General features: G+C 34.8%; 5 protein-coding genes across 14 annotated transcripts; 3 read left to right on the forward strand and 2 right to left on the reverse strand.

Moving 5' to 3' along the window:
* Window positions 1–179: 179 nt before the first annotated feature.
* Window positions 180–5,645, reverse strand: LOC102621447 (flap endonuclease GEN-like 1). 2 transcript variants are annotated; one of them, XM_006490935.4, is made up of 9 exons: window positions 5,300–5,645; window positions 4,733–4,906; window positions 3,844–4,014; window positions 2,922–3,103; window positions 2,552–2,798; window positions 2,233–2,368; window positions 1,996–2,016; window positions 1,393–1,865; window positions 180–738 (listed from the first exon to the last, which is right to left on the reverse strand). In XM_006490935.4, exons 1-9 carry the CDS (start codon window positions 5,495–5,497, stop codon window positions 475–477), a joined length of 1,866 nt encoding a protein of 621 aa, XP_006490998.2. In that variant the 5' UTR covers window positions 5,498–5,645; the 3' UTR covers window positions 180–474. The 2 variants fall into 2 exon arrangements, with proteins under 2 accessions (XP_006490998.2, XP_006490999.2); XM_006490936.4 differs by lacking the exon at window positions 1,996–2,016 and having other exon boundaries at window positions 5,300–5,644.
* Window positions 5,646–8,755: 3,110 nt separating this feature from the next.
* LOC102621164 (hypothetical protein) lies at window positions 8,756–11,024 on the forward strand. Its single transcript, XM_006490934.4, has 2 exons — window positions 8,756–9,745; window positions 10,325–11,024. Exons 1-2 carry the CDS (start codon window positions 9,020–9,022, stop codon window positions 10,889–10,891), a joined length of 1,293 nt encoding a protein of 430 aa, XP_006490997.2. The 5' UTR covers window positions 8,756–9,019; the 3' UTR covers window positions 10,892–11,024.
* Window positions 11,025–12,842: 1,818 nt separating this feature from the next.
* On the forward strand, window positions 12,843–15,345 carry LOC102620683 (UDP-galactose/UDP-glucose transporter 2). 3 transcript variants are annotated; one of them, XM_025092618.2, is made up of 7 exons: window positions 12,843–13,288; window positions 13,554–13,582; window positions 13,710–13,911; window positions 14,107–14,349; window positions 14,465–14,566; window positions 14,677–14,845; window positions 14,943–15,158. In XM_025092618.2, exons 1-7 carry the CDS (start codon window positions 13,160–13,162, stop codon window positions 15,008–15,010), a joined length of 942 nt encoding a protein of 313 aa, XP_024948386.1. In that variant the 5' UTR covers window positions 12,843–13,159; the 3' UTR covers window positions 15,011–15,158. The 3 variants fall into 3 exon arrangements, with proteins under 3 accessions (XP_024948386.1, XP_006490996.1, XP_006490995.1); XM_006490932.4 differs by having other exon boundaries at window positions 12,847–13,288; window positions 14,677–14,784; window positions 14,943–15,345; XM_006490933.4 differs by lacking the exon at window positions 14,677–14,845 and having other exon boundaries at window positions 12,845–13,288; window positions 14,943–15,345.
* Window positions 15,346–16,237: 892 nt separating this feature from the next.
* On the forward strand, window positions 16,238–16,927 carry LOC127900867 (serine/threonine-protein kinase BLUS1-like). The gene is made up of 2 exons (XM_052436123.1): window positions 16,238–16,352; window positions 16,455–16,927. The coding sequence occupies exons 1-2, from the start codon at window positions 16,238–16,240 to the stop codon at window positions 16,925–16,927; spliced, it is 588 nt and encodes a 195-aa protein (XP_052292083.1).
* Window positions 16,928–17,113: 186 nt separating this feature from the next.
* LOC102619458 (protein-lysine N-methyltransferase EFM1) lies at window positions 17,114–24,029 on the reverse strand. Of its 7 annotated transcripts, none has more exons than XM_052437767.1 (16): window positions 23,862–24,029; window positions 23,615–23,705; window positions 23,335–23,487; window positions 23,116–23,171; window positions 22,515–22,597; window positions 21,592–21,618; window positions 21,300–21,469; window positions 21,038–21,157; window positions 20,350–20,430; window positions 20,193–20,257; window positions 19,681–19,737; window positions 19,508–19,579; window positions 19,117–19,368; window positions 18,577–18,692; window positions 17,668–17,781; window positions 17,114–17,471 (listed from the first exon to the last, which is right to left on the reverse strand). In XM_052437767.1, the coding sequence occupies exons 1-16, from the start codon at window positions 23,910–23,912 to the stop codon at window positions 17,324–17,326; spliced, it is 1,656 nt and encodes a 551-aa protein (XP_052293727.1). In that variant the 5' UTR covers window positions 23,913–24,029; the 3' UTR covers window positions 17,114–17,323. The 7 variants fall into 7 exon arrangements, with proteins under 7 accessions (XP_052293727.1, XP_052293726.1, XP_052293729.1 ...); XM_052437766.1 differs by having other exon boundaries at window positions 19,117–19,365; window positions 23,116–23,221; window positions 23,313–23,487; XM_052437769.1 differs by having other exon boundaries at window positions 17,114–17,466; window positions 23,116–23,221; window positions 23,313–23,487.
* Window positions 24,030–24,172: the final 143 nt, after the last annotated feature.

The following is a 24,172-nucleotide window of genomic DNA, read 5'->3' on the forward strand; positions in this document are numbered from 1 at the left end:
CTGTGTTATTCTGCAGAGGAGAGAGAGGGGGAGAGAGAGAGAGAGAGAGAGAATCATGGCAACAACAAATGGGTCCTCATGATATTCCATGGACAGCAAAATGTTGGATTGCAATTTAATATTCACCAATTCGAAAAGTTAATGCAAAGATTGAAATCAAAAGAATCACAATCACTGCATAAATCAATCCACTGCAATTTAGAGCACTTTCACTTGCTGAACCAAGGTAGCATCAACCATATTAACACACAAACTAGACGAATAAACCATTGAGAGGAAAAATACAGATAGATAGAGGAAGAAGGGGTCCGACATGATATCTACTCCTTAAATTTAATTACAAATTACACATAGACTAGAAGCAAATGCTTAAATCTTGTTACAGACTACTCAGGCAATAAGAGAATAACTTAACAACTTAATTTAACACTTCCCCGGCATCAGAAGCAAGGAAAACCATAACCGCAAATTGTCTTAGTTAAACAAAAGACGACGCCTCGCAGACTTGGAAAGATTCGGACTTGACACTCTCCTGTTCTCCTTTGATATCCTATCAACCTGACAATTGGAATCCTTGGCCAAATCTGCACCTGATTTTTCCTGGGATTGTACTTTGGCTGAACGATAAAATTCAGTAATACTAAGCTGAACCCCCTTTGATTTTGGTGATTCTAACTTCCCATTGGACTCTTCAGATCTCAAACTTGAAGTCCTTTTTCTTTTCAACTCTCTTCGCTCCTGTCAATTAAAGAACAAAGAGGATAATAACACAGCAGCTTCAGAGGCTCTTGATTTCTGAATATCATTGGTACAAGACAAGACCACCACAATGATGATGGAGACAACAGAATCAGTTATTTAATGTTTGTCACTAACTTGATTACTTGATAATAAATGTTCATTTACCAAATCTCACAGGGAAAAACTCAACCAGGAAAAAAGAGCATCTCTCATCATTATGTCAGGCCCCCTTAACATCCTCTGTTCTAGAACTTTGGTAAAGATAAAATTGCTCCTTGGTGCAGCCATCATATTTTCATTAATCTATATTGCCCAACTTCTAGACACCTTTAATAGGAGGAGGAACCTCCTCATTTATGATCATTTCAATCTGACCATACAACAATTTCCACCGTCGCTGGCTAGTTGTCAAATATAACTTTAATTTCAATAATGATTAAAGGAATACCCAATCCACCAGTAAATGCTAGATACTCTGGTCTTATCTCTACAAAGCCTACAATCAATTCCAATGTATCTAATGTAGAATCCGATAATAGGAAAAAAAAAAAAATATATATATATATATATAAGAGTGTGTGTGTGTGTGTGTGTGTGAGAGAGAGAGAGAGAGAGAGAGAGAGAGTTGACAAATTAACCAAAAGCACATACATTTTCTTGCAAAAAGTGGTCTACTTTTTTTGGAAAAGCAGAATGCACAAGCTTCATATTTTCATCCATCAGCAAAAACCAGCAATCTCCATCAACATGAATCTGGGGGCTACTGGATTCATCGAGCAGATCATTGGGTTCATCAACTTCCATGAATTCTTCCAGATGCAAATCAGAGTCAACAGGGGCTGTATACTTAACACCACTGATCGCAGAAGCAGCCTTCTTCCACTTGACCACATAGGATTGATGTCCATATCTTATCTTCACACGATGAATAGAATCAAATTCATATTGTCCACACAACAAAGTCTGTACTGGATTTGTGGCCATTTCTCTCAAATATATAGTGGACAGCATTGGAAGCATCTTTTGCCGAATATATGACGGCTGCCAGGGCTGATGGTAAACCAAGAAATCAACTAGCATTTCAGTCATTGGGCTACCCCATGATATAGAAGGGCCATCAGTTGCTGCATAAAAATAAAAAAAGACAATAGTTTGTATAGAATTAGTTTAAGAAAAGAAAACCAATGCCTTATTGCAGTTCAAAACTATTAAGGAATGCAAACTCGAATTTCAGGCATCTAATAGCAATCCTACCAATGATCCCTCCACCCATAACTAAGGAATGCCGGAAGATGGATCCAGAATGCCAAGTACATGCAGTGCCATAAAGGTTATATAAACAAGGAGAAAACTAGCTATTCAAAAGGTAAAGAGTGAAATCATTTCAATTAAGACTTGCATAATAATCATAATAAAGCCAGATGAGCACATAGAAAGGGCAATGAATATCACAATGCCTGGACAGAGGGGATTGACAACTACCAAATATACCTGTAAAGGTACCATTATTCTCGCACAAGTACATTGTAACAATTTCATCATTTGGGAAATTTGTTTCCAAGGCAATCTTGCTGCAAACTTTAATCCACCAATTTTCATGTTTCTTTTGTTCCTTTTCTTTTCGATTCTGTCATTCAAATACATGAAATTATCTTAAAGAATAAATAACAAAGTTTAACACAAATTAAAAGGTTTGAAGGTTCGAAGTATGATACAAGGAATTAATAGGATATGGGGGATGAAATTGCCAGCTATTGATTCAGCATATTAACACCCTACAAAACTAAGTGCAGTGTCAGTGAAGTTGTACCTTATTGCAGAGGGAGCAATTACATTTAAATCCATCTGGTTTTTTCAAGCAGCCCTCGTTATTATCATTAATGCAGTATTCACAAGAAACCTTAAAATGAGCTCTCTTGGTGCCTGGATGCCCACAGAAGGAACAATGAGAAGATTTTATCATTGGCATGCTTTCATCTGAATGGGATACAGCTTCCTCTGTCGATTTAATATCACCCCAATATTGCAGAATATCACCATTGCCTATTTTGTGTAAACTACAAGAAATTTCATTTTTAAGAAACACAGTCAATTTCTTAACTCAGTATCTCTTTACCAAAGATATTCTTCAAGATTGAAAATAACAATGCACTGATCTTTGGACCAATTTAAGAGCATACATATTTAATATCTCATCTTCAGAAAAATTTTGGACAAATTGAAGAGCTGTATCTAGCCCGATTCCTTGTACCCCATTTAAATCATGGTCATTTCCTATCAGAAGAGACATGGCTATCAAGTGCTTCCTCTTCAGCCCAAGACCAGCTTCAATATCTGATATACAGTAGCATTCAAATGGTTCCTGCTTACAATAAGATTCTCAGAATTACCAACTGAGACATAAGTGTCCATAATATTGAGATTCTCGCACTGGCTACACACAACTATTCCAAAATTCATTATACGAGGTATTGCTGAATGCGATACACATCTTTTATTTTCTTGCTAATAGGAAATCTCAGCCGGAACTTTGTATTGACAATTTCTACTGCAGACAGCTAATTATTAACTTCAGCCAAGCAAACATGAATATAATAAGAATGTTGAAAAATATATAAGCTCAATAACAACTCTCTCAGTATGGTGCATGTGTTGGTATGGCAAGAAGAATAAATCAAAATGAACACAACATCATTCTTATGCATCCAACAAAAAGCCTAAGAGAGTGTTCTAATCTCTTATTTGGATATGCAACCTGAAACACTGTAAGGACATTGGAGCTACTAATAAGAATAAATAATTAGAGAGATCTCACAGTAAAAATGACAACTTTAAGCAAGTTTAGAACATAACATGATGAAAGTTTTTTTTTTTTTTTTTTCAATTTACTTTTAAGAGAAAATTTGAAAGTAAGAATTTGATTGTAGCAATAACTTCAAACTGCTGCTATAAATGATATTGAAAATTACAGAGAGATTATAAAAATTTGAGATTACCAATGTGAACAGCTAGATTGCTGCATAATCAAGTTCATAAATCTAATGAGCACTTCAGGAAAGGGGGAAAAAAATAGTCATATTAGTTAAACCTACTAGGGCTTACCTTTGTATTGGGCCTGATGCATTTTACTACGCATTTAGCTCCAAAAAGGAATGCATCACTATCAGCTGTAATGCACGCATCTACAGAACCTTCACTATTTAATTGTGCACACAGTGCTTCAGCCTCTCCTTTTGCTTTTAGAACAGGCATCCCAAATAGTTCAAGCAGTTCCTACAAAGCACAGTTATTTGTGCAAACAAAATAACACCAATCTGTCAGATAAGGTATCCAAAGAAGCAATTAAATCACAATAGTTTCTCCAATGTAAGAACCACGGAGTATTAATAATTTATCAAGAACTAAGATGGAATTATTATTGCTTATACAATCTACAACTTATTCATCAAATGTTAAGTCTCAGTTAGAATGCAAGTTTAGCAAAAAGCTGAACCAATGACACAATACTTTGTCTTTCATGCTTCTTTATCTTTCCTTCATTGCAAGTATTCTGATCTCACTCTGATGGCAAAGCATACGTATTGTGATACCCTATTCCTATTTTCATGGCATAATATTGGTCTTATTTGATATGACAAGCAGACACTGTAAAAGAAAAATTAAACAAGCAATTCATGCTCCATTTACATACCTAAAACATGTAGGAGAAGCAAAGAAATTGAATCTTCAATTGCACAACTTCTGGGACTCATATGAAAAAGAAAACATGTCCAATATCTATTTGGAGAAAATGTGTAGAGTTTCTTTTCAACATTGTCAAATATAACACAATTGATTATACACACAAGTGATTTTTATCTTGTACAAAACAATTCAGGCACATACTAACTTCAGATTTCTCAGCAGCCACAAGGGGATTCAATACAAAAATGCACAGACAACCATAACACATTGATAAGAACGATCATGATAGAAGAATCAATTAACCAACCACACATTCTTGAACACATTTTAAAAATGTCTGGTTCCTCTCCACAAGGATGCCTTCTTCAGCTACAGGCAAAGTTGAAGCATCAATGGTAGAACGGTAAAACCGTGCCAACCTTGCCTGAGATTTCAATGGCGAAGGAGTCCCATCAACAACAAAGACTGGAAACGCACCAAACTGCAAAATTACAGACAGTGTTTCACTTTCATACCAAAAAATCCAATTATTGGCCTAAATACTAGTAGAGTTACATGCAAAAAAATCGCAGAACACTTTTATTCAGAAAGAAAGAATGGGCGGAAATGATCTCCAAGAAATCTTCATATGAACCCAAACGATCAACATAATCAATCTTTCCTTTCACTTCTCTTAAACCCTAATACCACCAAAAACCTCAAATTCAAATTCAAAGCGACTCATTTTCCTTCTTTTTTTTTTTGTTGGTCAACCAAAATTAGAGACAAACAATAAAACCCTAATTGAGTTTTACTTAAAGTTAAAAAAAAAAAAAAGTTTCATTTCTTCTTAGCAAATGAAAAGAAGGAAATGAAGAAAGGGTGAAAACAAAACCTTGGCGAATAGGTTAATGGTACGAAAGAATGTGAGCCTGAGATGGGGTTTAGGGACACTGTTCTTCTTGATTGCAGTCTCGTGTTGAACGATCCAGTACGAGAGATCCACTGCCACCCGTTTGTCTCTCAAGAAATCCAAACCTTCGAACCGGGCGTAGGGTTTTAATAAATCCCAGAACTTGCCTCCAACACCCATCACATTGAATTTGATATTAGGCTTTGGATTTTGGTCACCGGAATTGTGGCCGTTGTTCGTTCTTGTATCAATTTTACGTTAGGGCAGATTGAATTTGGGCGGGTACTTTGATGTTGGGTCCTTTTATACTATAACTGTCTAACCATGTCAACCGACAAAAAAATTTAAAAATGAGTAATTCCTTTCTGGTCCCTGATTATAAAGGACGAAGGAATGAGAAATACATTTTTCTAAACTAAAAATAAAATAAAATAAAATACCATCTTTTCACTTGCCTTACGTTCACAAATACATAGTAACTAATTAATTATATGTGTATAAAAAAATAGTATAAAAAATAATACATCATCATTGAAGATTAAAGAAAAAAAACTATAAGATAAAAACAAAAGTTCATTACAAGATAATTTTTTTAATTTTTTTGTGATTTTATAATCTCTCTCTCTCTCCCTCTCCCTCTATATATATATATATATATATATATATATATATATATATACACTCTCCTCACATGAATAGTGTGTGGATCCCACATATACACTATTCATGTGAGGGGAATGTATCTTACATGCATGTAAGGTAGAGATTGCCATATATATATATATATATATATATATAATTATTCTTGATTTAAAAAGTTGTGAGACAAACAAATGGTAACTGTGTTATGTAAGAAGATGGAAAAACTATTATGTTTGATTAAAAAAATAAAATATTTCTTGAAAATTAATATTATTTGTTGTGCATCCAAAAGAAATAAAAACACCAGCTTTTAAGAACCTGAAAAAAATTCATGCAACTATTGTTACTGGGAAAAAATCAAAATTCTAATTTACTTTGTTAGAGTGATAATGTCACTAACATATAAAAAATATATATTTTTTAATAAGAAAATTTATCATTACACCACTTCTATTTTATCTTATGTTCATTCGACCACCATAAAATTCTAACATGTTATTTGCACCACATTTCTTTTTAAATTTGTATCAACTAGCAATTTTTGAACTAACACCGTTAAATAATTTAAACGAAATAACAATTTTACCCCTAAATAAATTAAAAGACCATTTTACTTTATAAAAACTTTGAAAAATAAGAAAATTATAATTATAAAAATACTCCTAAATTTAATAAAAAATAAATTCCACATAGAGGTGCTCAACTGATTTTTATTAAATTTAGATTTTACAAAATTTTAATAATTATTTCATCAAAATTTTATAATTTTGTAAAATTTTAGTAAAAGCAACTGAATTTATTTAATAAAAATAAATCCATTTTTTTAATAATGTAGGTGATTTTTATTAAATCCCAAAATTTTACAATTATTTTTATAATTATAATTTTTATTTAGATTTTTATTAAAAATAAAAATTCTAATTTTGGGATTTATTTTTATTAAACTTAGGGTTATTTTTATAATTATACTTTTTTATTTTTCAAAACTTTTATAAAATAAATTTATTTTTTAAATTTATTTAGGGGTAAAATTGTCACTTCGTTTAATTGTTTAATGATGTTAGTGAAAAAGTAGCTGATCGATACAAATTTAAAAAGAAATGTGGTGTAGAGAACATATTAGAATTTTATAGTGATTGAATGAAAATAAGGCAAAACAGAAGTGATGTAGTGATAATTTTTCTTTTAATAAATTAAAAATTGTGTTTATTTGTGTATTAATAAATTGAAATATGTATTTTTTTTATATGTTAGTAACATCCTCATATTAACAAATTGAGAATGTTCTTGTTAGAAAATTTATATATATATATATATATATATATATATATATATATATATATATATATATATATATATATATATATATATATATATATATATATATATATGTTCTCATTAGAAAATGATTACAATAATAATTGAACACTTAGAAAATGATTATATTGAGAATGCCCTCACGTAAACAAATTGAGAATGTATTCATTAGAAAATGATTTTTTATGTAATAAGTAGTATTATTTCCACGCACTTGGCATTACATGCCCATGCATGCATCTAATGATATAATACAGTTGATGTGAAATTATTGGCTGTTAGAAAATGTGATATTAGAAAAACAATAAGATAAAATTTATTAGATTATACATTAAATTTTCTCAAACAAGGAATCGAAGTTAAAAAAAAAAAGAAAAAAAAAAGAAAAGAGGGAGAGAGAGATTAATTGTGCATGCAATATTTTTTATTTGAAGGCAATTCCCTGCAGCAAGGACTAGAACTACCGTTGAGCACCAGCCCTCATATAAAAAATGCACGAGCGCGGGGGAGGGAGGAGCCGACACGAGAACTCGTACAGCATCGGATCCATCGCAATGACTACTGGGGATCCACATATCGATGAGCTTAGATATCTGCCCGTGCAGTTGGCTAATACCATATGGCCATGTGTACACCTTCCTTGACCTGGCGCCGAACTAGTGGCCACAGCCACAAACCACAATCGCGTATTAATAATATTACCTGTCGGCAAATCTTTATATTTTATTTGCCCGGCCTCCTGAAGAAGCCTTATCAGAAATAGCAACTCAGGGCATGCGTGCTTTGTGTCCTTGCACGCCTACATCAACATCAGAACAAGAAGAATTAAAGATGAGAAAGAAAACGACACCGATCGAACATTCTCCGGTTAAAATCATCGAATGTCGTCATAACATACAGGTAGTTAATTAATGAATGCTCAGAGCGCATAACCATAAAATTTTTGGCAACATTAAATTGAAACTTGAGTGGCATCTTCATTAGGATTAGGATTAGGATTCAAGTTCTTTACATTTACAATACTGTTTACTTCTATGAGCAAATTAAATAGATGAATGACGAGTGAGATATACAGATCACGAGATCATTCCTTCTGGCATATATCTATGTGTACGCTCCAATATTGGCTCCATGGAACAAAACCCACGAGGCCAAATTAATACTCGTTAATTCACCAACACCACTAGCTAGCACACACCGCTTGATTTGATTACATATGTAAGATTAACACCGAGTCAACCCACGTATACTAGTAGTCTACTGTCTGCTCTATCTCTTTCAAACAATATACTTTCAAGTCCAAAATACGCCACATAAATCATAATCAATACAAGATCACATATATTATATGTGCGTGTGTGTGTATGAGTGACTGATATGTCGCTGCTTATTTGAAAATTCAAAAAATAGAAGCATCCCAGCTTCTACACTCGCTTTGTCATTTTGTCATTTTATTTATTATTATTATTATTTTAAAGCTACAACCAAATAGTTACAGATATTATTAATCCTTCACTAGCAGAAGCACAAGTTTCTTATATAGTTCTTACCTGGAGATCTCAACCTAGAACTGCCAGAAGCTACCTCTCTCTTTCTCATTGCCCTTCTTCAATTCTTCCTTTATATTCGAGATTTAACCACCCTCTCACTGCTTACTACTTCACTCTCTGAAGTCTTACACAAAATCCTTTTGCTTTTGCTTAATTAACCATCATCAGGTCATCTTCGAGAAAGCAATTTTCAATGGAGCGTAGGCCCCGAATGCTTAAAGATTTTCTCATAGATAATGATTCCATTAATTCATGTTCTTCAAGTGGGTTCGAATCATTTCCTAGGAGACGCAGCAGCATACGAAGCCTTATTCAAAACGATGTCAGCGATGTTGCAAGTAATAGCAGTAATAAGGCATCATTACTAAGAAGCCGATCAAGAGCAGCTGCCTCAACAACAATCTCAGCTTTCCTAGCCATTATCAGCACCATCAAGACCATCCAACTCAACAATGTGGTTAAGGTTAAGCCCCCTTCAATTTTACCACGAATTAGCCTTTCTCGCAAGCTTTCCTCAAAAAAGAAGAGCACTCCTACCAGAAAAGAAATAATTAATGATATCAAAATAACAGTCAGAGTCAGAGACATCATACGGTGGAAATCATTCCGCGACTTGGCAATGGACGATAAACCCCAGCCGCAGCCATCCGATCTTGCTTCCTCTCCTGATCATCAATGCACCACCACTACAACCACAATCGGATCCACCACCAATAGCACTCCATCTCCATGCAGTAGTAGTAACGGTTCCAGTTGGTGTGAAAGTGATTTTACCTCGGAGGATTATTATTTACCTCCTTGGACCGGTAACTCTGCGGAAAACGACGCCCGTGGCCAAGTGGGTGAAAACTATTCACCGCGTGTCGGCAGCGATTGCGATTCGATGAAAGCGACAATTGAGTCAGCGGAGGGACCCGAGGTAAGCAATTATATAGTGTTTGCAAATCTAAAAAATATATCTTGTGTCTGCTGGTGAGGATCCTCGTGTGGGTTAGTTTATGTATATGATTTTGTCGGCTAGTCAGATTAACTTGGTTGACTTTGTCTGACTGTAAGGACTAAGGTAACGCGGTTAGCTCGTAAGATTAATTGCAGCTGCTTAATTTGTCTTATTAGAACTACTGCACATGCATGTATATAGTTAATTAATCACATGGGAAACAAAATTAAAGGGAAGGGAAGCTACTTGGAAACTAAAATCATTGATATTTTTATATGACGATTAAGTTAACACATGATATTACCTTAATTTACTTTTTTAATTCAGAGATGTAGACGGTTGGCTTATTTTTAAATCAACTAACACTTGCATACATAGAAGGTTCTTTAGTAGCTCTAAATTTTACACACGCTTGAGCTAGCTTGAGACTGTAATACAGTTAATTAGATGATATTGTCACAAGATATATATGATTAATTATGTGTCTTATTCAATAGGGTATATGTTAATTGTTGTGATCAGTTTGACTGATGCATGTTATATTACATTAATTAACAGGAGTTGCATGGCGAGGAGAAAGAACAACTTAGTCCAGTTTCAGTGCTGGATTTCGAGCTCCAAGAAGATGATGAAGATCATTCAGTCTCGTCTTTCGATCAAAGTCTTGCAAACCTAGAAAAATGGATGTCAATGGAAGAGAATGACGGAGATGATAGCTCTGCCGAGGAGGAGGAGGAAGAAGAAGAAGAAGAAATCAATATTGAAGTTGAAGAAAAGGCAAAGCTGCTGTTGAATAAAATAAAATCAACAATAAGTCCAACGTGGAATTGTGAAGACAGTAGAATTGTATCGGAACAACTATTGTTGGATTTCTTGGTAGAGGAATTGTCTGCAAAGAGAAATAACCAAGGTAGAATTAATGAGATAGTAAGGCAAGCGGAGGCGTGGATTAAAGGGGAAGACAGTGCCACGACATTATTAATTGATGATGCTGGGGATTGTATTCGAGATATGGATAGGAAAGAGAGTTGGAACAAATTTGAGGGTGAGCAAGAAGAGGTATCAATGCAAATCGAGAACACTTTGTTGAATCTTTTGCTAGATGACCTACTGCTTGATCTCTAGACTCTAATTCATGTCCTGAGGCACACAACTCGTGCCAAAGGTCAATTACCCTTAGAACATCGATGCTGCAGTTGTAGTTTTGTACAAGAACAAAATGAAACAACTATTCATTTATTATTTTTTTCGCTTGATATATATTATTTCCTTTTAGAAAGAAAGAATTTTACAATAAGTAATGCACCACATTCTGATCAAAGTTTGTGCCAACCTTGAGCATAACCAAAATCAATACCCAAAAAGGCTGTCATTAACTCTGTATAATAAGCCCAATCATGACCCAAAGCCACGCCAAAACTCCCCCAAACTCTAGCACGACTATGAGTTACCTTTAGAAAGGCCATCTGGATTAAGCTTTGATCCAACTTTCAACGCCAGAATAGAATTGCCCCAACTTTATCATATGTCTCTGCGGAAGCCATAAGCAACAAAACCCAAACTCTCTTAGAAGCAAAGTGGCGCTCAAATGAAAGCAACAATCAACCTGGATTTTAGCAACCGAAGCCCGAAGGCCTTTCATCTTCAAACCGAATGGATTTCCACACATCTCCAAAAATAATAAAATAATATTTGGGCCTGCCTCTTTTATTCTCGTGCCCCAACCCAATGTAAGTAAAGAAATATCCGGTCCATAGTTCCCGCTTAGTACAAGCTTCATTTTAATCTTCAATTTTGTCCTGCCTTAAAACAAGAGCCGAGAACGGATACACTTGACATGAGACCCTCTTTTGGAGGCAAGTTATACAAACAATTATGGTACTAAAGCATTCAAGATGGTCACCACCATATTAGACCCTTTTTTTTAAAAAAATAATAATTAATTAATTAATCTTTTTGTTGGAATTGGACACATGCTGGCTGGCATGCACGTCTTTAAATAGCAAATTGAATAAATAAGTGAAGTCAAATTTTGAGATTTAACGTGCGCAAATAACACAAAGAGTGTTCGGATGACAACAACAATATTTCACCAACGTCTCATGCCCCACCGCGGCAGTCTCAAATTATCATTAAAGCATCTGCATGATCAATTAACATATGAAATGCTTTAAGAAACAACTAAGTAGTCTTCTTTTCCATGTGGCATGATTGCAATTTAAAAAAAAAAAAAAAAAAAAGATGGCATAGAGTATTCGAAATGTTTAGGGCTCGATGGGCCCTCCAATCTGAATTTTAAACAGGCTTTTTGAATGACGTGATATTTTCCTTTCCTTCATTAGAATATTTCGATATCTACAACACCACCAAGTTTCCTTCCCTTCCTACCTCAATGTTCATTTTTCAGTAACTACTGACTTTCAATGGGACCGGCCGGGACGGCTACCAGGCTGATCCAATGCCTTGCTGCCGCGCACATGGCAAAGAGGCGAGAGTTTTGAATTGCTGCCATTAAATGAACGAACTTATTCATCGGTGAACTTTATGAACGCTTCGGTGTGCTGCTCGGGCAATTGAGGTAATTTTGGCGCGGCCCCTTTCATCTCTGTTAATAATTCACGTCTTAATTTCTGAAGTTAATTAAATTCGATGTGCCATTTTTTTTTTTATTTCTTTTGAGAATTTTGTAAAGATATTCAAATTTGACCGGAGAGACTGAGATTTGAGAAACAATAATACTACACATTTTAAATTTTTTATTCTAAAAAATTATTCCAAATGATTTGTTGTCATATGCATAAATGAAGATATTTTATAATATTGCCAATAGCTTTCAAAAACAAAAACAAAAAAACGCATTTATCAAAACATAATAAATAAATAAATATATATATATATATCTCGACCACTAAAGTCCAGATCAGCTGCGGACAGCACTACGCATGAAACTAAATCAACCTTAGAGAATTGTCATCAACTTCACTAACCAGTAACCACACAGCCACTAAATTCTTTGATTTGATTTTGATACAAGTACACAAAAAGAACCATGCACTCGACCTTCTCGTAAAAACAACCCACCCATAAAATAAAAATACTCTCTCTCTCTCTCTCTCTCTCTCTCTCAATTCTCATTTTCCCGAAAATGAAAATTCCGAGAATATTTGCATTCGCATAGAAAATCACCTCCTCTTAATTATATTTTCTCATTGTCCCTGTAAATTTGCCATGCACAAGCTTTTAGTTTTTTTTTTTTTTTTAAAGGAGTTGTTAACGTGACCAAACCGATAATCTAAGTTGCATATAATAGCAGTGTTGATCAAGCTCAAAGTTTCATTTTTTAAAGCTCATGTTCGGAAGAGTGAGTGGTCAGAATAAACAAGAAAGGTGAAAATGAACAAGAATGAAGAGCAAACTCGGTCTCTGTTTGGGATTTCTCTCACAGATAGACCCAAATGGCAACAATTTCTCATTTGCTCTTCTGGGTTCTTCTTTGGTTATCTCGTCAATGGCGTCTGCGAGGTATAGACTATAGACTCTGTTTGGTTCCCAAGAAAGTTTGTTCCGTTGCCAAAAATTTATTTTCAACTGGAAACCTTGTTCGGCTGCGAAAAAAATTATTTTCAACTATAAAGTTTCAATTTTTTGCATCTCCGTGAAATGGTAACTTCGTATTTTGCATTTGTGGCATTATATTTTAGTTGTTCTAGTTTCATTTTCTTCTGAGATATTTTCTACTTTTATTCAATTCATTAGCTTTGTAAATTAACTATTACTCAATCTGCAGGAATATGTATACAATAGGCTGCAATTCAGGTATAAATAAATTCTAGTTTGGTACTTCTCTATTTTGGAAAAAAATTCAGTGAATTTCTTTTGAATTTTTTCCAATGATGATGATTGTCTCATGGCTTTGGATTTTTTTTTGAAATTTTTTTCCCAGCTATGGTTGGTATTTCACATTTATTCAAGGATTTGTGTATCTTGTCCTCATTTATCTTCAAGGCTTCACCACTAAGCAAATGATGAATCCATGGAAGACTTATGTGAAGCTCTCTGCAGTTCTAATGGGTTCTCATGGACTCACAAAAGGCTCTTTGGCTTTTCTTAACTATCCTGCACAGCTTATGTTCAAATCCACCAAGGTACATACCAAATTCCATTCTCTAAAGCAGGTCACAACGAGTTTCCTACTCTTTTCTAGTAAATGAGATATGTTTTTTTTTCAAGAAAAAAAAAAACTTCATTACTCAATAATCAATTGCTTACATCCATAATATGAATCAACTTTTAGGCAATCTTTGATGATTCTTTTTGTTTTAATGATTCTGGCATTTCAGGTTTTGCCTGTGATGGTCATGGGAGCCTTCATACCAGGCCTCAGGCGAAAATACCCAGCTCACGAATATGTATCTGCATTACTTTTAGTTGTGGGATTGATCCTTTTTACCTTAGCCGATGCACAAACTTCCCCAAATTTCAGCATGATTGGCGTTATCATGATTTCTGGTGCTCTAATAATGGATTCTTTTCTTGGAAATTTGCAAGAAGCCATCTTTACCATGAACCCTGAAACCACCCAGGTGACTTAGCATGTGCTATTCTTTTGTCTTGGTGCTTAATTGTGAAGTAAAGGTGTTCATGGCAAAATTGTGACTCCTCGTTTAATTTAATATTTAATGTTGTCTCTATATGCAGATGGAGATGCTGTTTTGCTCGACCGTGGTCGGTTTGCCAATGTTGATTCCTCCAATGCTTTTGACAGGGGAGTTATTTAAAGCATGGAATTCTTGCTCTCAGGTAGCATTTTTGAAATAAATTCATTATATTTCCTGTTCACATGATCCATCCATTTTTGTTTAAAAAAGAATAATAATAAAAAAAAAAATCTTGTTCTGTTGTTAATCCAGCATCTATACGTTTACGGTGTGCTGGTCTTTGAAGCCATGGCCACCTTTATCGGCCAAGTTTCAGTCCTTTCCCTCATTGCCCTGTTTGGTGCTGCTACAACAGCTATGGTGAATCCCTCACACAAGCTTGAAGCTTTTCCCCAGTTCCATAACGTTAATATACTAACATGTGAATATGCTTGTCTAGTGAATACTCATTAATGAATATACTACAGCACATTTTGAATTTTCATTTGATCCTATCTTTGCAATGAATCTGATCACAGGTGACAACGGCAAGAAAGGCAGTAACATTACTATTGTCATACTTGATATTCACAAAGCCATTAACTGAACAGCATGGGACTGGACTTCTGCTAATAGCAATGGGCATCACATTGAAACTCTTGCCTGCAGATGACAAACCCATCAAGAGAACTGCAACATCATCTTTCAAAGTCAACATTCGGAAACTATCTTTTAGTGAACGTGAAGAAGCAGATGAAGAAAAAAGAGCACCGGTCTAAATTTTAAGAAATTTTTCTAATGAACAATGTATTTCTTTGTTTCTTGTTTCACCAGCAAACAGAAGAAATAATTACTAGTAACTTGTGTTCCTAACAACACTGATGGCCCAGGACGCACTGTTTTATGCTTTTAATTTTACAGGCGGTGGACCATTAAAAGTTTGATAGGCATCGTTTCGTTTGGTCCAAGAGTAATGCTTTTCACAACCTTTTTTTTTTTTTTTTTGAAAGGCATCGTTTTGTTCACAGCCCCTTTAATATCTATATAACACCACATTTAAATTCTAATATATGATATAGTTAACAATAACATCGGACAGTGAAGAAATAAATTATCTCGTAATAAAAATTTTATTACGAAAAGATATGTTCATAAATTAAATAATTTATTTTAGATGACAGAAAAATATTCAAAACTTTATTGTAATTTTGTCCATTTTTATATTTTTCATCAAAGAAAGAGTTATAAATATGAAAAGTAGGCCTTGGCTATTATATGCGCATGTGTGATACATGAAAAGTAATAAGATATTAAAAAACACTTTAATTGTTTGGCTGTCGAGTGGCAGCCAAACATTATGAAACAAAGAAGCAAATGGGAGCAGCCGGTTGTCCCTTACATAATGATACTATTATTATTATTATTATTATTATTATTATTATAACAACAACAACAATAATAAATACTTAAGTTTATTCAAATAGAAAGAATATAATAATAAAAAATTAGTTTTATATTTAATGATAGTAATTGCAGGTTTGATGGTATTGTTTTCGTGTTCATCATACTTGAATTTACTTAATTAAATCATTGCAGGTAGGGTTGGCAAGTTATCCTAAAATTCACCAAAGACTTATGGGCTCCCGTTTTCGTGTCTTTGAAGGTGATTGATATAAATCATCAAGCTGAAGAATATGCAAAACTGGCACGTGAAATTTATAGGTACAAACATTTAAGCCATCCCAATATAATTCCAATCTATAAAACAATGATCAGTCAAAGACAACTTTTTTATGCTGAAATTGCATGCATGATTGGTTCACTCGATTCAATAATGACGTATCGGCCCCTTAACAGCCCAGCAGCTACTCAACTAATCATGTCAAATCGGCACAGATACGGTATCACTGTAGATTGCCTTGCAATTGCACACAAAGAAACACTCAAGGGTCTTTCCTACCTCCAGGGGGAGGGCTTGTTTCATAAAAATATCTCTGCCGGACACATCCTCGTGAAGCATTCACATCCTTAAATCTTACTTGCCTTTGCAGGAACCATGCACCAGCACAACATTTTTAACGACGACACTCGAAATTGGATTTCTTCGTCATCGTCTATCACTACTTGGGCTGCTGCTCCAGAAGTGGTGAATTTCGGTGACGATTACTATTCCTGTAAGTCTGACATATGGCTGATTGGGATCACTGCACTTCAATTCCCTTGCGGTGGACTTCCAGTCTCTCGTAGGCAAGATTTGGATATCATGACAAAAATGCTGATGAAACAGCCTAAATCAACCTCATTGCAAGTTGCTCCCAATGAGGACACCACCCACGGGACTCGTACGCTCTCAAAAAACTTCTGGAATATGGTCAAAATATGTTTAGCTCCAGATCCAGCAAAGAGACCAACTGCAGACCAGCTGCTGAAGCACAAGTTCTTCAAGAAATGTGGCACTTTAGATGACTTCTTCAATACCGTATTCCTGTCATACGTAAACAGGTTCGCTTTTGGGAAGGCTTAGTGCATGATAGGGTCGCATTAATAAGAGCTTTCATTTTACAGCGTCGACTGTGCTTCTAAATGTAGTTGATATATGAAGTTGCTTCTAATTCAACTATCAATTTTTAATCCTCTTGTTTCTCAAACACTGAATGTATGTTAACTTAGATATCGAAACTCACTCACGTGTGAGATGGAGAATTAGAGATGAAAAGCAAAGGAGACTACTCAGGGTCCAGCCGTTTATTGGATTATGAAAACTGCAAGTCCCAAGATTAATTCATCAAAGCTGCAAACGTCTAATTGAAAGAACTACAAATTAAAGAAAAGGGAGGTGACTGGAAACATAATTACATGGATCATTGCATCATTGGACATAAAAACTCAAGAATAGCATTTTAGGAGAATCAACCAGAAGTCAGTTTCCTTCAGTTAGAGCTAACTGCAAGGCGTGCTCTGCTTCCTTCAAGAACAAAAGTGCAAGTTCCTTTTGCCCTCGTCTATATACTATACTTGACCACGTCTTTCTACTCATCTTGTGCTGGGTCCAGCCATTTGTCTCTTCGCTGCAGCAATGGCAAAGATTAGTTGGCCAACACTTTAAAAAGAAACTAATTCTGATGTTCGATTGTCATTGAAAATAAATGGCATTTTGTTATTCAGTCAGCAATGCTTCACACGTTAACAATTATAAAACGTTCAAATAAATCTATTAATAGAAGTTCAAAATAACAACAGAATCATCATGGTAAACTTTGTTACCTTGAATTATTCTCACAACTTGCATGCTGTCCCTGGCTTTCAGTAATGCAGGACTTCAATAGAAGTTCAGAATCATAATCCTCCGTACCAGAACTCTCTTCTAGTTCCGTCAACCTTGCATTCAGAGTTTAATATAAGAAAGGTATTAAAGGAATTGGATTAATAAGTGGTAAAAAAACTATTTGCTTCTCTGCCACTGAATTACTTGTAAATCCACCCACTAACTTCGACAATTGATTTAAAAGAAGATAAAATAACAACATCGAGCTTGTTGGTGGACAGGAACCCAAAATGCCGGGTAAGGTCAAATAAATTAAAAGAAGTCTATGCACCCTTTTCACTCAATATATTCATGCGCAAAAGATTGATCTATTTAATTCCAATGAGCATAAAGGATTGATCCATTTAATTCCAATGGAGCATAAAGGATTGATCCAGTTTATTCCAATGGGCTTATTGATCTTGATTTTGACAACAGAAGTAATAATAAACACAATCTATAGAGAAAAAGACAAATGAACTACCAAGTGCACTAGGGCAAAAAAGATGAGTTTGCATTGTTTGCCTATTTCCACCTAGTTTACCATTTTGCCAAGTGCTTAAACCAAATATGACAATGTCAGTAATTTTCAAAACTTCCTAAAGGTTCCGTAAGATCCAACTGTGTTTCTCTCTCTGCGTGCACCTCACCCTTTTTTTTTCTCTCTTTTCCTCTCAATTTGGCTTGACTTCAGTATCACACACTCAGTACATCTCATCATGATATACTCCTGAGATAGCCAGCAAGGCAGCAGGAACCACAAGAAATGGAATCAATCGAAAACACTAAGGCAAGCCCATTTCTTAATTTAGTATATTTCTAATTTACCAGATTGTAACCATTAGTAAGTTGAGGTTTCTGGAGATTACTTAGCTTGAAGAAGATCAACAAGCAACTGCAAAGCTCCAGAATCGCCACAAGTCTCCCATACTGCTGCTCTAACTTCCGCATCCGATGGTTGCCTCTCCCCTCCAGAGCCAACAAGCTTTTGAAAATCAATGATGGATCCAATCAGGTGAAGGAACCAAAACATAAATGATTCAAACATACACCCATTTGTGACTCTAGTACAACTAAAAATTTCCATAGAAGTAATGCATTTCACCAACTGTTTTACAACTAAACCAATCACTAATAAAAAAAGGAAACCTAGCATGTATAAGACTGTTGCCAAATTATGTACTTTCAGAAAAAAGCAATCACTAGTGAAAACTAAAAATCACTTTTCACACAAAAACCAAACCAATATACAATTGAAGCCACTTGAATGGAGACATTGTTGGGGAACACTATTTGTAAGCACGAGAACAAACTGATACAAACTAAAAAGGCCTGCACATTCAGTATGGAAAAAATAACAGAGACACCAAAAACAATTTTGGAAGAAAAATGCAAGAAAGAAGCTGCACCTCTTCTAGCAATGAAGAAACTTTAGAAATCTCATCTTCCTGCATGGCAATGGTCCTCAATGCAGTTAAAAAATTCTCAGGAAAAACCAGCTTATTTAAGTAAGAGGGCATCCTCCGCTGACCACTCCAACTGAAACTGGAGATACGATCAACTTCCAACTTGTTATCATTGTTTCCATCTTTTGGGTGGCCAGCTGCAAAAAATCCATGTTCCAGCAACGATTTTGGTAATAGACACCGCAATTGAGCCTTCTGTAAACTCAAATCATTACCATTGAAGCAAGTTTGAAGAGAAAAACTTGAAGGCGAAGAATGTCCATTGATGTGTAAACATTTGTTAAATGCATCTAAAATTAAGAGTCTTACAATAAATAGCTCATTAACAACTGACCTGCTCTTCGAGAAGCAGTGCCTTGGAGTCAGAAAGCGGAATGCTATGAATTGCCTCCGCAGGATAATGGATCTGCATGGATCACTAACAAGTATCAGATCCTTTGAAAAGCTATCAAGCATATTAAATCATACAAATAGATGTTAAATATCTGTCCTAGTAAATTTAAATACCATCAAATAGTCATCTGGATTATTGTCAATGACAAACCCATAAAGGTACAATAATTCCTGCAACAACACAAGGCAATGGCAATCTTTTAGAGAATACCGGGTAAAGGTGGTGTTGCACATCCATCAATATGAGAAATGTGCAATAGAAACACAAAAAAAGGTTTCTTCAAACAACTTATAATAATCAAGCCAAGACAACATCAAACCTTGAAAAAAAAAAAAAAATATATATATATATATATATATAAAACTTATATTTATAGTTTAAATTTAACCAAAAGAAATATTAATGGGCAAGGTGATCAATGCAAATCATACAGATGTTTCCAGATTATAAAGAGAAGTTGACATTGTAGATCCCTTGGCTTGCTTATCAAGAACACAGTACAAAAGGGGGGTAACTACCTAAAAGTGACCAACGTGCTAAGAGGCAGTTAAAGAATGGTGTTGCCAATATGTTAACACAAACATGAAAGGAGGAAATAAAGCTTCTGAATGACAAGGAAAAGTACCTCATTCCCTTTGTTACCATAACTTATGGAAATCTCTTTCTCACTGTGAAAGGAACTTCGTTCAACTTTCAAATTAGATAAAATAAGTGTTATGACATCAGAACCGGAACTTAACACAATATAAGTATAAACCAACTTGATCAGGAAGGGTAACAACCAGAAAGAAGGTACATAGAGAAAGGAACTCCAGTGATTAATCCTGTTCCATCAACTTCCCATGTTGCTGCTGCCTTCAAATCTAAACAGCCATGCCAACAGTGAAAATGTGTGAGCTTTAAATCTAGTTCTCTTCTTAAATACAAATAACTTCACAGGTATGTGAGTATAGAAGAAGAAGAAAAGAAAAAGAGGAAGCAATTTGATTTTAATTGGAAACTCAAAACAGTTTTCTAGATGAGTTCTTTGAACTTGCACCAGAAATGTATAATTTCAGGAACCTCAAGTAATTTTATAAAAGTTAGCGACGTCCATGAACATAATTATAAGGAAATTTTTTCTTAGACATCCCCAAAAAAGTTAACATCAGGCAATTGCCATGCTTCAACATGATTCGTGAGATTTGTTTAAGATATTGATCAAACAGAAACAAATTGATAAAGTAAAAACCTTTTAACTTTTAACTCGGTGTCAGGAATGCATGGACAAGATGCAAGGCCGTCATATGTAGTAAGAAGACAGGGAGATTGATATATGTGCTGCATGCTACTGGTGCATGTCAGAGGACATTGTAAACCATGTCAACTATGGTAAAGTTTTGAAATAACATACAGAAAACTTGTATGAAGTTAAAAGTAAATATAAGAATTGGCATTCAATAATAATATTGGCAAACTTTTCCACCATACCATGGTTACAAAAGTCAATGCCAGGGACTAGACCCTCTATCCAGAGAGTCTCTCCTTGTGTTGAAGTAAGGGTGGAAGTTGCTCCATTGACTTGGCTATTAACCCTTTGAGCTTCATTTTCTAATATAAGAAAACATAATCTTAGTTCAGTAAGAAAGATGCGATATTATGACTCCCAAAAAATCCAACGTAATGTCATACTGAATAAAGGAATTATGCCATAAACAAACAGAGAGTGAGAACTATAAAGTATCCAACTCACTTATGTCATTCAGTCCATTAATCAACTCTCCACGTGAATTATGATCATTGGAAAGCTCAGCACTGTTGTTAATTGAGTCATACTTGTTCAGATCTTCTTGATTTTGTGGAAAAACATAGGAATGTGGAAGAGGAATATTCAGCGCACGAGTCCAAAATATAGAATTTGCCCTGTTAGATGACAATTCTCAAATATTAGCCACCAGAAAATCGAAGCATTATGAATGGGCATAACTCAAGGATATTCATCATATAGGATGATAACAAGAAATCTTTGCTAAGAATTTGCGTACCAAAGGAAATCTTCAAAAGAGACCTCACTGGCAAAAGAAGCAACAGAATTACATTCATTTAGTACTAAGCAGTAGGATGAATAAATGGATCTGTACATAAATCTTCAACACTGAACATCTGAAAAAGACCATCTGGACTGAAAAAGGTCCAAGGGATCATGTGGAACAATGAAAAGTATTATACTACACTAATTTGTGGACATGACATCAGCTGCAAAGACTACAATATGAACTCTTCTACAGATAACAGAGACAATACCTGCTAGTAATTATGGTATACATGACCGCCTACCCAGGCAGTGTTTAACTCGAGAACCTTTGGATAAAACTAATAATTAGACATGGTAGATCTTAAAATCAGCGATCACAGTGAAAGAGTAGAACTTTAGAGGGAACCACACCTAAGTTACGACCCAGCTATCAATCAATCATCCCACCCACAACCTCCCACCACAAATAAAATTCAATAACATCTTTCTTCTCAGTCAGAACAATTAGAAACAACTAATATTACCAGATCAAAGCTGAGACATTGGAAATTTGACTGAACAGCATTACGCAAAACCCGAACAAATTAAGGCTTCAAATATGCAAGTCATGACAGCCTGAGTTTAAGCAAGCAAGGGAAAATTCCCAACTGGAATTTTACATCAACAAACTAACCACCAACCACAAACTTTACATCATACCCTGAAGTTATGTTTCACACCAAGTTTCCATAAACTGGGGATTTACTTGGGCTGTCACTAACATAAATTGACTAAACCTCATCTAAAAATGGTATGGAGTTGAAAAATATTAAACTGAACCCAAATGGACTTGAATTACATAACTTGCATGTGCCTGCATTAAGAACTGGATGGAAAAATAAATACGTTCCTGCTTTTTAACAATAGAAAAAAAAAAAACAACTTTGCAAATACCTTTCTGAATCCCCATCCAGAACTAAAAGTTTCTTCACCAAGTCCTTCACTTTGTCATCATACAAAGTTAACAAATTTTGCTTCTGTAACATAAACATGCTCTTAAGAACCCATATAATCCACATAGAATATACACTTCATTGCTGACACTGTTACTATTCTAGACTACAAATGAGCAGAACTGATAGTTTGGCTAATGGTAGAAAGGAAATATACTAAAAGAGAAACAACATAGATCTGAACTCCATCCTAAACTCAAATCAGTTATATGATTTAAGTCTAGAACAAATGGCATGCAAATTGTTTGCAATAATTGCCGATTCTATTATCATCACCTATTTAGGGGTAACATCTAAAGTTAGGTAGAAGCATTAACATAAAAACAAATGTGTATTTGGAAAAGCCATGGAATAATATGTCACCAGTCTGATTGTGCAACATTTTTTTTCGCTAAATCTGTAGCCTTGATAGGGGCCATATAAATTGTTTCTTTCTGCAAGTATTAAGTTCCCAAATTCTTAAAAAATCACATTTCTCTGATGGTATAATGCTAAATGCTGCACATAAGAATCTTAGCCATCCAATTTCTAGGAGTTCTTACCTGCAATTCAGTTGCGCGATACAATGTTGTCCCCTTAAGCTCCAAAAGCTCATCATCTGTGAACCATAGTGGATTTCCAAAAGTAGTAGGAAGCATATCAAGATACCTGGTATAATCCTTTCAGCCCAAGTGAATCTTGACAAGTGAAAAATACTAAAATATATTAACTGAAATCATCAAAGTAAAACTATACATACGGCTTCCATGAAGAGTTCTTACGGAGGCGTTCCACGGTTAGGAACAAAATCATCAAGAACCTATCATCTACTTCTCCGTCTTCAAACATTGCCCTACATTCTGGGCCAATAAGAGGGTCTTGCAATACTCGCATTGGTGTTATAGCCAAATCTAACGGAACAACTAGTAGGACCCCTGTTAAAAGTGTGCATATTATGCTCAGTTTTTATCAAATGAACCCTAACGATTTTTCAGATGAAAGACTGCTTTAAAATTGAATTATATTTAAACACAAATTAATTAAAAGTAATAAAAGAATTACCGTCAGAAAATTCATTCGATGAAAAGATACCGAATCCTTTACTTTCATCACTGTACTTGATTTTGCAGCCACGTAATTCAACTTTATTTACCTGAATTTCAAATTCATCGGCAAGAAAGGAAAATAATTAAATTAGCAATTCCAAACACTGATTAACATTTGAAATGATAAAACAGTTTTCTTCTTTTTTTAACTTTTAGATTTCTGTGAAGCGAAACAAAAATTGGAAATAACTAACTAAATTAACCTGCAGCCATTGAAGGAAAGGTTCAAGTTTTGCTTCTGTTGAAATTTCCATTGCTTATTCGAACTGATCCCGGACCGCGGTGAAGGGTTTTAAGTTAGGGGAAGTGCTACCTTAGTACCTTACAGCCACTCCTGCACAGTAGAATAAAAAGTGGCCCAAGTGGGGGCCTACAGTAATTTTGTGAGGGTGCCTGTAAGGTAGCATTGTCCGTTAGAAATTGGGAACACGCTGCGTCGTCGTATGATTATGCGAAATATAACCAATAGTTAGTTCGCACGTCATCAAGAGAGCGCAATGCATTCGCAAAATGG

Source organism: Citrus sinensis, chromosome 3 (genome assembly GCF_022201045.2).
Source record: "Citrus sinensis cultivar Valencia sweet orange chromosome 3, DVS_A1.0, whole genome shotgun sequence".
NCBI classification, from domain to species: Eukaryota; Viridiplantae; Streptophyta; class Magnoliopsida; order Sapindales; family Rutaceae; genus Citrus; species Citrus sinensis.